General features: G+C 50.0%; 1 protein-coding gene across 1 annotated transcript; it reads right to left on the bottom strand.

Annotated features, from left to right (window-relative positions):
- Nucleotides 1–11374: 11374 nt before the first annotated feature.
- On the bottom strand, nucleotides 11375–14731 carry LOC103123082 (olfactory receptor 13A1-like). The gene has a single exon (XM_016192795.2). It carries the CDS (start codon nucleotides 13665–13667, stop codon nucleotides 12729–12731), a length of 939 nt encoding a protein of 312 aa, XP_016048281.2. The 5' UTR covers nucleotides 13668–14731; the 3' UTR covers nucleotides 11375–12728.
- Between the last annotated feature and the right edge of the window lie 1349 nt (nucleotides 14732–16080).

Raw genomic sequence — 16080 nt, forward strand, 5'->3', positions numbered from 1 at the left:
GGAATTGAACCCAGGACCTTTGATCTGACCGTCCTTTGCATAACCATTATGCTATCTCTCCAGCTCAGAAAATCTCTTTAAAATTACATTAGGACTTTTATTGGATTTCTTTTAAGTCAGTGGTTACTTTGAGAAAAGTTTTATCTTCTTACCTACTGTGGTGTTGGAGCCTTACACACAGTCCCATCATTCTGAGGCCAACTTCTTCATTCTTTTTATTTCAGATGGGGAGAAAGACAGCGAGAACCACCTCAACACTGGAGTTCCCCCGGTGCTGTAGTGCTGCCATGCGGTTCCAGGACTCAAAGCTGGGTTTACCATGTGACACATTTCTCAGTTTTCCACATAGCAATTCAATCCTCAATATTTTTGTTTATTTTTATTTAGTGAAGCTTAGGCCTTGCACATGTGCAATTTCATTACTTCCTGGCTTTTTTGTTCTTGTTAAAATATAGAAACAGCCCTATGGGGGGTGGAGCCAAGATGGTGACTTGGAAGCAGCGGCGTGAGCTCCAACAAGCAGCAGCTTGTGACCTGGGATTCTCTGGATAGGGTAGGATTCTGGGCCATCAGCAGGAGGGTGAATAAGGGATCCTAGGGGTGACAGGAAGGAGGAGTCCTATACCTCATTCTTGCATTAGACAATGGAGATCAGGGAGACAATCAGGGAGAAAGGAATATCTGTTGATTATTTCTGAAGCTCACCCCTCCCCCCACCCCAGAACCAGCCCCAAGGGGCTAGATCGTAGCAGGCTTCCCACTGAGCTAAATTCTTTACCAAGATCTCTGGCCCAACACGTGTGTCATTCAAAGCCTTTTCCTTTTTGTTTTCCTTCTCTTTTTTTTAAGTGACTGGAGCTCTATTTGAGTGACAAAATACCTGACCAATCAAAGCCTCACAACCTGCCTGGTGAAGACTACCTGGAGGTCTTCCTTTTGCTGTTGATACTTCTTACAATTGGCTGTCTTTGCTCACTCCTCAGGCTGCCTTCAGCCAATCCAGAGCAGTCCAAGCTACAGACTAATTGTTAGGATTTTTTAGTCTATTTTAGTACTACTATTATTATATACGTGTGTCCCTTTTCCCCCCTCCTTCTTCAGGTTGACCAAAATTAACTGTTGTTGTTTTTTTTCCATTGCTAGGTGACTGGGTGTCCTGTCCATTGTGAGAGGAACTTGTTTCTCTCTACCTCTTCCCTCCACTCTCCTTTTTCCCTCCTCCTAGCTAATTCAAAAATAAATAAACTCTTTCCTTTCACAGATTTCTTGTTGTGTCCCTATCTGCTTTTGGTAACAGGGTGATGTTGGCTTCATAGAAGGTGGAAGGGAATGTTCCTGTTTCTTTGATCTTGTGGAAAAGCTTTAGAAATATAGGTATTAACTGTTTCCTGAAGGTTTTGTAGAATTCATTTGTGAAGCCATCTGGTCCAGAATTTTTGTTGTTGGGAAGATTCTTAATAACTGTTTCAGTTTCTTTGTCTGTGATTGGTGCATTTAGGTTTTGTAATTATTCTTGGTTCAGTTTTGGAAGGGCATGTGTTTCTAGGAATTTTTCCATTTCTTCCAGATTTTCTAGCTTGGTGGAGTATAGTTCTTCATAGAAGTTTTGCATGATTTTCTGGATTTTTTTAATTTAATTTTTTTTTATTTATAAAAAGGAAACATTGACTAAACCATAGCATAAGAGGGGTACAACTCCACACAATTCCCACCACCAAACCTCCAGATACCATCCCCTCCCCTGACAGCTTTCCTATTCTTTAACCGTCTGGGAGTATAGACCCAAGATCACTGTGGGATGCAGAAGGTGGGAGGTCTGGCTTCTGTAATTGCTTCCCCGCTGAACATGGGCATTGACAGGTTGATCCATACTACCAGCATGTCTCTCTCTTTCCCTAGTGGGGCAGGGCTCTGGGGAAGTTGGGCTCCAGGACACATTGGTGGGGTCGTTTGTCCAGGGAAGTCTGGTCGCATCCTGCTAGCAGGTGGTGAAGCAGGTCTGTAGGTGTCTCTCTTTCTCTCCCCATCTCTGTCTTCCCCTCCTCTCTCCATTTCTATCTGTCCTATCCAACAACGATGACATCAATAACAACAATAATAACTACAACAGCAATGAAAAACAAGGGCAACAAAAGGGAAAATAAATAAATATTAATTTTTTTAGATCAGTGGCATTTCTTTATGCAAACACTAAATGTGAAAAAGAAGACATCCAGAAACTACTCCCATTCACTGTTGAAGCAACATCAATAAAATACCTAGGAGTAAACCTGACCAAAGAAGTGAAATACTTGTATACTAAAAACTATGAGTCACTATTCAAGGAAATAGAAAATGATACCAAGAAATGGAAAGACATCCCATGCTCATGGATTAGAAGAATAAATATCATCAAAATGAATACTCTCCCCAGAGCCATATACAAATTTAACGTGATAACCATCAAAGTTCCACCAATCTTCTTTAAGAGAATAGAGCAAAAACTACAATCATGGGAGTTGGGCAGTAGCGTAGCGGGTTGATCGCACATGGCGCAAAGCCTAGGACCGGCTAAGGATCCCAGTTCGAGCCCCCGGCTCCCCACCTGCAGTGGAGTCACTTCACAAGTAGTGAAGCAGGTCTGCAGGTTTCTGTCTTTCTGTCTCCCTCTCTGTCTTCCCCTCCTCTTTCCATTTCTCTCTGTCCTATCTAACAACAACAGCATCAATAACAACAATAATAATAACTACAACAATAAAAAACAACATAAGCAACAAAAGGGGAAATATATATTTAAAAAACTACAATCATTTATCTGGAACCAGAAAACACCTAGAATTGCCAAAACCACCTTGAGGGAAAGAAACTGAAATGTAGGCATCACACTCCCAGATCTCAAACTATATTATAAGGCCATCATCATCGAAACAACCTGGTACTGGAACAAAAATAGGCACACAGACCAGCTGAATTGAAAGCCCAGAACTAAACCCCCACATCTATGGACATCTAATCTTTTACTAGGGGGCCCAAAGTATTAAATGGAAGAAGGAGGCTCTCTTTAATAAAAGGTGCTGGGAAAACTGGGTTGAAACATGCAGAAGAATGAAACTGAACCACATTATCTCACCAGAAACAAAAATCAACTCCAAATGGATCAAGGACCTGGATGTTAGACTAGAAAATATCAAATACTTAGAGGAAAACATTGGTGGAACACTTTCCCACATAAACCTCAAGGACATCTTTGATGAAACAAACCCAATTGCAAGGAAGACTAAAGCAGAAACAAACCAATGTGACTACAACAAATTGAAAAGCTTCTGCACAGCCAAAGAAACTATCACACAAACAAAGAGACCCCTCACAGAATGGGAGAAGATCTTTACATGTCATACATCAGACAAGAGACTAATTACCAAAATATTCAAAGAGCTCAGCAAACTTAGCACCAAAAACGGCAAACGCTAGAAGAAGAAGCACCAAAAACGCAAATGACCCCATCCATAAATGGGCAGAGGATATGAACAGAACATTCACTACAGAGGAGATCCAAAATGCTACCAAACATATGAAAAACTGCTCCAGGTCGCTGGTTGTCAGAGAAATGCAAATAAAGACAACACTGAGATACCACCTTACCCCTGTGAGGATGGCATACATCAAAAAGGACAGCAGCAACAAATGCTGGAGAGGCTGTGGGGACAGAGGAACCCTTCTGCACTGCTGGTGGGAATGTAAATTGGTCCAGCCTCTGTGGAGAGCAGTCTGGAGAACTCTCACAAGGCTAGACATAGACTTTCCATATGACCCAGTAATTCCTCTCCTAGGGATATACCCCAAGGACTCCATAACACCCAACCAAAAAGATGTGTGTACACATATGTTTATAGCAGCACAATTCATAATAGCTAAAACCTGGAAGCAGCCCAGGTGCCCAGCAACAGATGAGTGGCTGAGAAAGTTGTGGTATATATACACAATGGAATACTATGCAGCTATTAATAATAATGAACCTACCTTCTCTGACCCATCTTGGATGGAGCTAGAAGGAATTATGTTAAGTGAACTAAGTCAGAAAGATAAAGATGAGTATGGGATGATCCCACTCATAAGCAGAAGTTGAGAAATAATAACAGAAAGGGAAACTCAAAGCAGGATCTGACTGAATTTGGAGTAGGGCACCAAAGTAAAAACCCTGGGTTAAGGGTGAGGGTGGATGTTCAGCTTCACAGGATGGGACGTGTGGGGGGGGTGAAGGGGAGGGCAGATGGGATGGGACACAGTCTTTTGGCGGTGGGAATGGTGTTTTTGTATACTCCTATTAATTTTTAGTCATATAAACCACCATTTAATTAATATGAGAGGGGAAATTTGATTGAATGTCTCAAACTTTTAAAATCACAAACTGAATCTTTTTGATACATAGGCTGAGTCTTTGATATGTTGTCTTTTTTTTTAATTTTATTTATTCTCTTTTGTTGCCCTTGTTGTTTTATTGTTGTAGATGCCGTCGTCATTGGATAGAACAGAGAGAAATGGAGAGAGGAGGAGAGAAAGACAGACACCTGCACACTTGCTTCACTGCCTGTGAAGTGACTCCCCTGCATGTGGGGAACCAGGGGCTTGAACTGGAATCTTTATGCCGGTCCTTGTGCTTTGTGCCACATGCGCTTAACCTGCTACGCTACTGCCCGACTCCTGATATGTTGTCTCTCTTAAAAGTTTAGACCACAGAGAACAGAAGCAACTGTTGGCACAGCTATATACAAATAAAGTCAAAGGACATAAATTATTGGTGATGTTGTGAATGATACAGCAAATCCTAACAAAGGGATATTTCAAAGTTAACCCAATTGCCAAATAATGTGATTATAGCAATAACTATCTATTGTCTTCTTAAACCCTAAGACAGCAGGAACCTCCCACTTCCTCTATAGAGCCTATATTTCCCCCAGTCCTGGAGCCTCTAGGGTGGGGCTCACTTTCCTGCATGCTTCTCTCAATTCATACCAAATGATATTTCATCTGCTGATTCCAACCTAATCAACGCAATGAGTACCACCTCAGCATGCTTCACTTCAGACTGTGTCCACAGACGTCAGGCATGGAATGTCAATCCTTCAGCCTCATTACTCGGGTGAGTCCTTGCCTTTCATAAGATTCTCTAATTCCATTCCAGGAGGTTCACTTCCTAACAAAGTCCCACAACCTAGATATAGACCAGGTCCCATGAGATAGAGCATATGTTCACATGTATCCATAAATTAGGGCAAAATATATACCTAAAAGCAAAAGTCCACAATAGTCTGCAGTGAGTCAGTATAAAGTTCCTAATGAAATAGTATCTAATTAGAATTAGATACCCTCCTCACCTACTTCCTATTACAGTTCTCTCACTCACTCCAAAGCTAACCTTAGCAAAGCAAGGACTGCAAAAGTTGAATAAGGGCAAGAGACTGGCAGACTTTAATGATGACTCTTTAGTCACTATCAGCTGAGGCCCTAGTCAGGGATTCCTGAGATTCCCAAACAGACATGATGGGCCTAGACCTCAAATAAATCCCCCTCTCTATTGTTACCAGTCATCTCTATCAGGAACAACACAACAGACCCCTTTGTGGGCCCCCATAGGACTTGCCCTCAACTTGGTCAACAACAGTAGAGAATGTTCCATCCTCCAAAGGGAGGATGGACAACATACTCTATGCTACACCTGAGCAAGATGGGTCGATACTGGGGCAGCCTGGAATGTTCCTACTGATGACCACAGAATGTGAGCTCAGACCTACAGGGATCCAGAGATCACATAGACTCCTAAGCTAAATATGGGGCCCAGATCACATCAAATCGATGAGGTTTACAGTCAACAATATTTATACCTCTTTTCCATATTAGGGAGCTACTCTCCTCCCTGATCCAGCTTTCTGTTCCTTTTTCTAACCATGACATCATCTCCCCAGACAATAACTTGGATCCACAGGCATATCAGATTTCAGGCTCGGAAAAAAAAAAAAAAAAAAGGAAAAAAAAGAAAAACTAGTATAGCCACAGGCCCTTTGGAATATAAATAAAATAGGCCTACTAGCTATCTATAGAACGGAGACCCCCTCCAACTCTTCATCTGCACTTTTCCAGCCTTTAGGTCCATGATTGGTCAACAATTTGTTTGGCTTTGTATGTTAACTCTCTTTTCAACTACCATGTTCCAGATGCCAGCATGATGCCGACCAGACTTCCCTGAACAGATGACTCCACCAATGTGCCCTGGAGCTCTGCTTCACCAGAGCCCTGCCCCACTAGGGAAAGAGAGAGGCAGACTGGGAGTATGGATCAACCTGTCAACACCCATGTTCAGTGGGGAAGCAATTTCAGAAGCCAGACCTCCCACCTTCTGCATCCCACAACGGCCTTGGGTCTATACTCCCAGAGGGATAAAGAATAGGAAAGCTGTCAGGGGAGGGGTTGGGATACAGAGTTCTGGTGGTGGGAATTGTGTGGAGTTGTACCCCTCTTATGCTATGGTTTAGTCAATGTTTCCTTTATATATATATATGCAAAAAGACAGAGAACAAGGTGCTGCAGCACCAAAACTTGCCCTGGTGCATAGTCACTCCAGCCCTAGATCACTCTTTTATGTTGTTGAGTAATAGTCCATAATGTAAATACTTCACTGTCCATACACCAGCTGAATGATAGTTTGGCTGTTTCCTGTTAGTGGTGGTTGAGAGAAAAGTTGCTTTCATTCAAAAGCAATTTTCAAACACCTGCTTACAGCTTTTTGTGTGTGTGAACATAAGTTTTAAATTTTCTCAGGCAAAGACTTAGGAGTCAATTATTGAGTTCTCTGCCTGGCAGGAGACATTCCCTGGGGTTTTGGTTTGGCCTCTGCCTCCAGCAGGAACTGTTTTCACAGCCCCTCCATGATCCAGGGGTTCTGTGGGTGCCACGCAGCCTCCAGGGCAGTGGGAACTCAGCGCCTGTCTCTGTTGTGGCCCTTCTGCAGAGGATTTGGCATTTTTACAAATGTTTCCAGTTGGGTGGCTGTAAGTTTAAGGTCATGGCCATGGCATGGAGGCACAATCTAATTATTGACTGGTATCTTGAAATCACAGGCTGTGAGAGGCAGTACTCCAGGGTGTGAGACATTCTTTTGTGGGAGAAGTGATGCTTACAATACCTTTACCTTATTTGGAGTATTCATAAGAAGACTCAACATTGTTAGAGTCTCTGAAGTAGAGCTCTTTCTGAAATTCCAGCATTTGTTTACATCTTGCTTTTTCTTTGAACTGCTGTTATTTACCAAGCTAGTCTTCTTTAGCTCATGTGTGACAGCAACAACGCCGCAAAGTCCAGTTCAGGAAATAAACTTTGGATAAGTTGAATCATAAACCATCACAAGCTGTTTAGCTTCATTCTAAGAGGTGATGACCATAGGCCTCACTGAGGGGTGTCCATGAGCCCTGCACCAAAGGTTCTAATTCTTCAGTAGCTTGTTTCAATCTCTAATGAAATTGGAGGCATGTCAACTACCTTTGAACTATTTATGATTTTACTGACATCAAAATTGTTTACTGTCTAATTTGCTAAGACGTTTTTGTTCCCAAGCACATAATCGATTTTTATAGTTGGCACATAAACACACACAAAAATATTTGTTTTGTCTTTCAAAGTGGGTTTAATCATTACACCATTCAGTTATTTGCTAGTGTTTGTACTAAATTTGTCCCATTTTGAAATAGTACTTTGCTGAAATGGTATTTTAAAGACTCCACTAGTACAGTCCTTGCGCCCAGCCTCCCTTCCAGTGCCACCTGAGCTCTGTTCAGGTGCTCAGTTCTGTGTGGTCTTGGGACATACCCATTTGTGGCACTCCTAGTAACTCTCCGATGTGTCCTTCTGTCATGCCAGATGCATCCATCAAATGTCCCACTTGTTTTGCTTCAGTCGCACCCAGTGAGGCTCCCAGCCAAGGGCGTCCGGCTCGAGAGCAGCTCCAGCTGCAGCCTTGCCTCCTCCTCCTTCTCCAGGATGCAGACACCAGCCTGACTCCCAGTGCCAGGGTTTGGAGAGTCTGCCTGTGTCTGAACTTTCTATAAAGGTGACAAAACCACACAGCATACTTCTTTCTCATACATTGTTCTTGCACAACTTACTACTGTTTAGTGCTTTTTTATTCTTTATTTATTGAATAGATACAGCCAGAAATTGAGAGGGGAGAGGGAGAGGGAGAGACAGAGACACACCTGCAGCCCTGCGTTTCCATTTGCAAAGCTTCCCCCCTGCAGGTGGGGACCGAGGGCTTGAACTTGGGTCCTTACACACTGTAACATGTGTGATCAACCAGGTGTGCCACCACCCAGCTCCTTCGGTGTCTTTCTTAAGTGCTCACTCTGCCCACTGGTCACCGGGCTGCCTGCACTGGCTGCTTGGCTTCTGTCTATCCATCCCAACACCTGTGTGCACCTTTCTCTTGCTTCTGTATGAAAATCTTGCTGGGACATAAAGCACATGCACAGTCCAGCTCTCACGGGAAGGCCAGTCCGTCTCTGACCTCTGGGTCCTTGTTCAGAGCAATAGTGACTTACTCCATTGTCTTTATTGACCAGAAACTCCTTCTGACTAGCTTCTTATTGTTAAAATTCGAGGGCTCCAGCAGGCCGGGCTAGCGTCGTGGCGGTAGACAGAGACTTGGGGACACACGGCTGAGCAGGCAAGCTGTATTTCTTTATTCAGGAACAACGATTCATAAACTAACCCAAACTAATCACCAAACAGAACTCTCCTGCCTCCTTCCCCCGAGGCAGCGCCAAGAACTCTGGAACTCTGGAACTCTCTCGGAGTTCCTTGGGGCGGGGACAAGCGGGCCCGCGAAACTAGCAGGACTGAACCAATTTTCTTGGCAGGGGGAGAGCTAGAACAAACCAATGTAAAGCATACAACAGCTTCTCTAAACTGGCACATGCCTCCTGCTATCTGTTCAGTATTTCCTTCTGTCCTGGCACCACAGAAGCTCCGGACTCACCTCTCTGTGCCAGTGCTGGGCCACACGCCCTAGGCTGCCCGGCTTTCTTGTGGGCTCAGTGTGCAGTAGGGCCTGCGGCACATCCAGCTTCCCTGTCCCCCTGCCCACCCCACGCCCCTTCACTCTCCTTTATCTCTTGCAAGATCCTGCAAACCTGTTCGTTTTTCTTCTTCTACCCTCATTATCCTTTGCTGTCCCATCCATCTTCAGTGCCTACTCCCACCATCCCATCCATCTTTTTTTAAACTGATCTGATTTAGACAAGGAGAGAGAGAAAGAAAGAGAGAGTGGGAGAGAGATGGAGAGCCAGAGCATCCCTCTGGCACAGGTGAGGCTGGAGTTAAGCTTGGGGCCTCCTGCTTAAGAACCTGACTCCTTGCCCACCATGCCAGCTCCCAGGTCACTCCATGCGTCTCTGCATTCTTCTTTGGTGTCTATCGTCCTGTGCCCTGTGATTTCCACATTTTCTCCCATCATATTTTCTGCCTTTCTTCCACCCCCCACCTGTCCCTCTTCCCTCACTGCCTTCCTTCCAGGAAGTCTCCTCATCTCATCCATCCTCCACGTGTGTCTCCTGCTTCCTGCTGTCCTTGCACTGCCTGCCATGCACACCTGGCCTCCCTCCTGTCTTCACCCTTGCCTCATGCAGGAGCAGAGATAACTCGGGACACCCCACTGCCTGTCACTGCACGGAAATGTGAGAATGGAGTTGATCTTGTGGACTGAGTCACACTCTGTCATCACCACCCTGTCACCTTTTTTTCTGACACATCCCAAGTCATAGCAAAAGCTAATTCTGGGGCTGGGTGACTCATGTCTCTGCCGTCGTCGGCTCTGAGGCTCCCTCCCTGAGAGCACCTCTCCCTTCCCAGGAGCACCCTGCCACAGCTGAGGCCCCCACCAGTTAAGTCCCTCATGGAGATCCCTATAGCTAGTGATTATCCCTGTAGCTAGCGCTTATCCCTGTAGCTAGTGCTTATCCCTGTAGCTAGCGCTTATCCCTGTAGCTAGCGCTTATCCCTATAGCTAGCGCTTATCCCTGTAGCTAGCGCTTATCCCTGTAGCTAGTGCTTATCCCTGTAGCTAGCGCTTATCCCTATAGCTAGCGCTTACCCCTGTAGCTAGCGCTTATCCCTGTAGCTCTAGTGCTTATCCCTATAACTAGTGCTTATCCGGGGGAACAGAAGCTCCACCAGGCCATCACCTGAACAAGAGTAAGCCTGTTTTGGTGGAGGTCACGCCCTCTCCACGCTGGATGGACGGCCCCTCCCTAGTGGCCTTGAGAGACGGCTTACTGACAGGATCAGAGCGGCAGGCAGGAAGGCCTGAGACTGCCACCTGGCCACCCTGGACCCAGGGCCATGGAGGTAGCATGTCATGTCAGCAGGGTGAGTTGGGTGTGTCGGCAGGGGTGAGGCAACAGAACATCTCCCTTCAGCCTGGTGGAAAAGGCAGCAGGAAGCAGGGCTCCCAAGCTCCCCCACAGCCCACTGGGAGGCCCCTCGAGGAAGAGACTCTCCTTGCTCACTCCGTGGCAGGTGCTCCCCAGTCTGCAGGTGACGCAGGACCCTGTGCTGACACACCACCTCCCCAGCCACGACAGCTATGGAGGAGCAGGAGGCAAAGAGGCAGTGCTCACAGAGCAGACCCTGGGCAGCACACGCACTCATATGCACACGTGTGCAGACACGCCTGGTCACAGTGCCCACGCGCACGCACAGGCACAAGAGTCAGCACCCACCGTGCACACTCTTGGCGACACCCCTTGGCCACATGCCACCTGTCTGCTGCTCCCGGTCGTGTTCTGCCTGCCAGTCTACACTGACGGCCTGCCATAGGACAGTGGCTGAGCTGTCCTGGCTCCCTTCCTGGGGCCCACACCTCCCCCATCCAGTCTCCTCTCCTCCATGTCTACCAGCTTATGTTCTCTGCTCTTTTTTTGTTTAATATTTTTATTTAGAGGGCCAGGAGACAGCACAGCTGGCTAAGCACAGGTGGCGCAAAGTGCGAGGACCGGCATAAGGATCCCGGTTCGAGCCCCCGGCTCCTCACCTGCAAGGGGTTGCTTCCCAAGTGGTGAAGCAGGTCTGCAGGTGCCTGTCTTTCTCTCCCCCTCTCTGTCTCGCCTCCTCTCTCAATTTCTCTCTGTCCTATCCAACAACAATGACAGCAATAACAACAACAATAATAACAATAAACAACAAGGGCAACAAAAGGGGGAAAGTAACCTCCAGGAGCAGTGGATTTGTATTTCAGGCACCGAGCCTCAGCAATAACCTTGGAGAAAAAAAAAAAAAAAAAGAATGGCCACCAGGAGCAATGGATTCGTAGTGCAGGCACTGAGCCCCAACGATAACCCTGGAGGAAAAATATGTTTGTTTCTATTTATTATTAGATAGAGACAGAGAGAAATTGAGAGGGAGAGAGAAAGAGAGACGCCTGTAGCCCTGCTTTACCACTCATGAAGTTTTCCCCCAGCAGGTGGGGACCAGGGGCTTGAACCCAGGTCTTTGCACACTGTAATGTGTGCATTTAACCTGGTTCACCACCGCCTGGCCTCTTATCTCCAGAGTACTCCATCTTCCTTATCTTGAGGGTGAGTGACTGAGAACTCCCATTTCTCACATCCTCCCCAGGTCAGCCTTCTCTATGGTGGGGGTGGGGGTGGGGTTTCTCCTGGAACACCCAGGAGCTGAAGGCGCACCTTCAGGAACAGGTCAGATCCAGACCTCTGAGCAGCTTCAGCAGCTCTGACAGGCAGTTTGAGCCAGAACCTTGCTGAATCCTGCAGATGAGGCTCTAAAGAGAGTTCATTCAAAAAGCCCAGGTATGCGACACACAGGTGCAGAGGCAGACACGTGGACATGGGGGTGCACAGACACGTGCATGGCCACAGAGATGCACACAGACACACGCATGTGAGCATGTCCACACAGTGTGCACACTCCAAAATACACTCACACAGACACACAGACATCCAGCTTCTGCCATGGACCCGACAGATTCCTTTTCTAAAAGAAGCTGCTGAAAAGGTGAGAGGCAGAGAGCTTCCTCTGGCCAAGGTGGCCTATCTGCTCAGGCTAAGCTGGGCCTTGTAAGCCTCCTCCCCGCAGTGCTCCCTGAAGAGCCAAGCCAGTCTCCGTCCCAGCGAGGTCCTCTGCACCCTGAGTAGCTGGTGCAGACAAGGCAGTGCCCAGGCTGTGGGGAAACCCTGCAAGGTGGCACAGAGCTGTGTCCTGTCCCAGGAGCTGAGTCGTTCACCGCTGACACTTGCAGACACGCGGCACATGGTCCCCTCTGGGCACGAAGCCCTTGGAACCTCTGGGCCCAGGGGCCCAGCCTTGCTCTGACCTCACCCACAAGCCTGCCCCACAGGGCCACTGCAGCTTGTTTCTCCTGGGTTCTGTTTACCTCAGTCCCTGTGTCTGAGCACCTGGACCCCCGTCCCCACTCCACCCCAGGCAGAAACTGGCAGAGGCCTTGGGAAAGTGGCCCACACAAAGCCCATGTAATGGGCTCAAGCCCGAGGTCAGGGCTACAGACAGGAGCAGCTGTCTCTGTGCTGCATTCCCACACGTCATGCTGCTGGCAGTTCAAGCCCACCTCTGGGTGCCCCGCACGAGCTGTCTGGCCTTGTGCAGGAGGCCTGTCCAGGTGAGGCTGGGTGCTTCTGGGCACTGGAGCCCAGGACAGGGTGACCCTGGTGCCTCCAGCAAACCCTCCACTATAGCTTCTGAGCTAGGAGAGCACAGACCCGCCGGAGGGCAGCCTTGACGTCCTTGTTCCTCAGGGAGTAGATGAGGGGATTCAGGGCCGGGTTCACCACCGAGTAGAGCACAGCCAGCACCCTGCCAGGCCCAGGGGCATATCGGGAACCGGGACTCAGGTAGGTGTAGATGACGGTGGAGTAGTACAGGCTGACCACCAGCAGGTGTGAAGAGCAGGTAGAGAAGGCACGGCGCTGGCCCTCGGCCGAGCGCATCCGCAGGATGGCAGCGATGACGCAGCCGTAGGACGCCACGGTCAGCAGGAAGTTCAGCACCGCAAAGAAGAAGTCGGCCACCACGGCCATGATGTCGTTGAGGCGCGTGGAGGAGCAGGCCAGCTGCAGCAGCGGGGGGATCTCGCAGAAGAAGTGCTGCACCCGGTGCGGGCGCGGGCCGCAGAAGGCCAGGCGCAGCATGAGCCCTGTGTTGATCCCCGAGCCCAGCCCACCCAGTGCCCACACGCCCGTGGCCAGTGCCCCACACACAGCCGGCCGCATCAGGGTGCCATAGCGCAACGGGTGGCAGATGGCCATGTAGCGGTCCAGGGCCATGGCGGTGAAGAGCAGCACCTCACTGGCCACCGTCCAGGACAGGAAGAACATCTGTGCCATGCAGCCCCCATAGGAGATGCCGGCCGGCCCTCCCGCCAGCACGGCCAGCAGCTTGGGCACCACGGCGCTGGCGCAGGCCACGTCCAGCACTGACAGGTTGACCAGGAAGAAGTACATGGGCGTGTGCAGAGCTGAGCTGAGGGCGATGGCTGTGACTATGAGGGTGTTGCCACCCAGAGCCAGGGCGTAGAACACCAGGAAGAGCGGGAGGAGCAGGCCCCTCAGCCTCGGGCCCACCTGGAAGCCGCACAGCTCGAACTCCACCACCTGCGAAAGGTTAGACATGGCCCCCAGCGTCCGGGCTCCGGTGGGTGGACCTGGGGGTGGGCAGTGGTCAGTGGCCACTCCAGGTTCTCCACCACCGCCCCTGCCAGAGCCAAGCAGTGCTCTGTGCCGCTCTCTCTCACCATTCACGCATTATCCATGGAGACACAGTGAGAGTCATGCAGGGCAGGGCCGCCTCTACTCCTGGTGCCACGGACCTGACTGTGCTCACACCTCACACGCCTGGCACTGTGACCTGGCTCTCCGAGATCTGCAGAGAGCAGTGTCCAGTGTAGGCAGAGAGGCCTGGAACCTACCTGTTCTGTCACATCCAGGTCTGGCTTCTCCCAGCCCCTAGACCCACCATCTTCTCCCCTGGACTGGAACAGTCACCCCACTGCATCTGAGCAGCTACTGAGCGAGGCCACATGCTCTCCTGGAGTCAGACATCTGCAGGGGGGCTGGAATGGTCACTGGGGAGGTGGGGGACCAGGAGGAACTCAGCCAGCCCTTGGGTGGGGGACAGACAGGGAGATGCAGGTCAGACCAGAATGGGCAGGGGCAGGGGTCCCAAAACAGGGTGACCCTGCTCACAGTGGAGGGCTGGGCAGATACATGGGCAGGGGCAGCACAACAGGGTTCCCAGAGCAAGGGGCGCACTCTGACCCACCCACTGAACACCCAGGGTGAAGCGCCCAGGCTGGGTCAGGGACAGGAGCCAGTGGGATCTGAGGGAGGCCTGCTGTGGCTCAACATGGAAGGGGCGTCCCTGGCCCCACACACCAGAGACTGTCCCCTGCTGGCGCTTGAGAAAGAGCAGAGCTGCAGCCGGCCTCCTGTACTCTGGCCGTGAGCGGGAGGAGCAGGAGTGGCCACAGAGGCTGAAAGGAGCCGCAGTTGAGGGGCTGGGTGGTGGCGCAGCCTTGGAGGACGCCTGCTGCAATGCACAAGGACCTGGCTTCAATCCCCCCATCCCATCCGCCTGCAGGGAACGAGCTTCACAAGCTGTGGAGCAGGGCTGCAGGTGTCTCTTTCTCCCTCTCCGTCTCTCCCTTGCCTGTTGATTTCTCTCTTTTATTTCTCTCCAGTGGTAGAGAGGGGGAGGGGAGGGAGAGGGAGAGAGAGAGGGAGAGGGGGAGGGGGAGGTGGAGGGGAGGGGAGGGGAGGGAGAGGGAGGAGAGAGAGGGAGAGGGAGAGGGGAGGGGAGGGGGAGGGGAGGGAGAGGGAGAGGGAGAGGGAGAGGGAGAGGGAGAGGGAGAGGGAGAGGGAGAGGGAGAGGGAGAGGGAGAGGGAGAGGGAGAGGGAGAGGGAGAGGGAGAGGGAGAGGGAGAGGGAGAGGGAGAGGAACAGGCAGCTAAGCCCCACAGGCCCCAGCCAGACCCTGGGCCTCTGCAGACTGCCGGCACGAGCCCCTGGTGACATGATCGGCTGACAGCAACCCCAGGACAGCTACCAGCCAGCAAGGAGCCCGTCTCCTCCTCGGAGCCCACTGCAGCCATGCAGCCACACAGGCAGGGCCCCGCTATTCACAGAGGAGTACCACCCCCAGGCTTCCCTGCCTCCATGGGCCATAAGCCACCTCATCTCTGTTTAACTCTGACTCTGCAGGTTCACAAAAAAGTACCAGACAGTGGAGATCCGGTGTTGGGAGCACGTCGTCTACAAAACCAGACGTGGTTTTCTTTCCTATAAAGAATAGGAAAGCTTCCAATGGAGGGGAGAGGATGCAGAACTCTGGTGGTGGGAACCCCTGTTATCTTGCAGTCTTGTTAGTCATTATTCAATCACTAATACAAAATGGTGATCTGTGAGACTAACACAGCCTCCCTGAAGAGCAGAGCAGGACTGTCCCCCAGCATCTCAGATGGACCTCGCCAACCTAGTCACACTCAGGGGATGGACCCTACGCAGAAGTGTGGAGCTGGAGACCACTGGGTGCTGGAAACAGGTGTGACAGTCAGTCCAAACCAAATGGCCTGATCCAAAGCCAGACCTTACAGAGGATGTCACAGGGCCAGAAAGGTGCCATACAGGGGCTAGGTGGTAGCGCACTTGGCTGAGCGCACGTTACAGTGCACAAGGACCCAGGTTCAAGCTCCCAGTCCCCACCTGCAAGGGAAAGCTTCATGAGGGGTGGAGCAGGGCTGCAGGTGTCTCTCTGTCTCTCCCTCTCTACCTCCCTCTCCCTCTCCATTTCTGGCTGTCTCTATCTTATAATAAATAAATAAAGATAATTTAGAAAATTTAATTTAAAAAAATGAACAGAAAGTTGAGAAGCAAAGCCAACCTACCTCAGAGGAGAGCCGCACTGACCCCGCATCTCCACAGGTGTCCTGACCTGAGGGTCTCCCGGGGCCTGGCAGGAGGGAAGGCGGCTTCAGACTGGGCGCTGTCCTGAGCTGCCCCACTGGCCCTGCCTGGCCTGCAGCCACGA

Source organism: Erinaceus europaeus, chromosome 14 (assembly GCF_950295315.1).
Source record: "Erinaceus europaeus chromosome 14, mEriEur2.1, whole genome shotgun sequence".
In the NCBI taxonomy this organism is placed as follows: Eukaryota; Metazoa; Chordata; class Mammalia; order Eulipotyphla; family Erinaceidae; genus Erinaceus; species Erinaceus europaeus.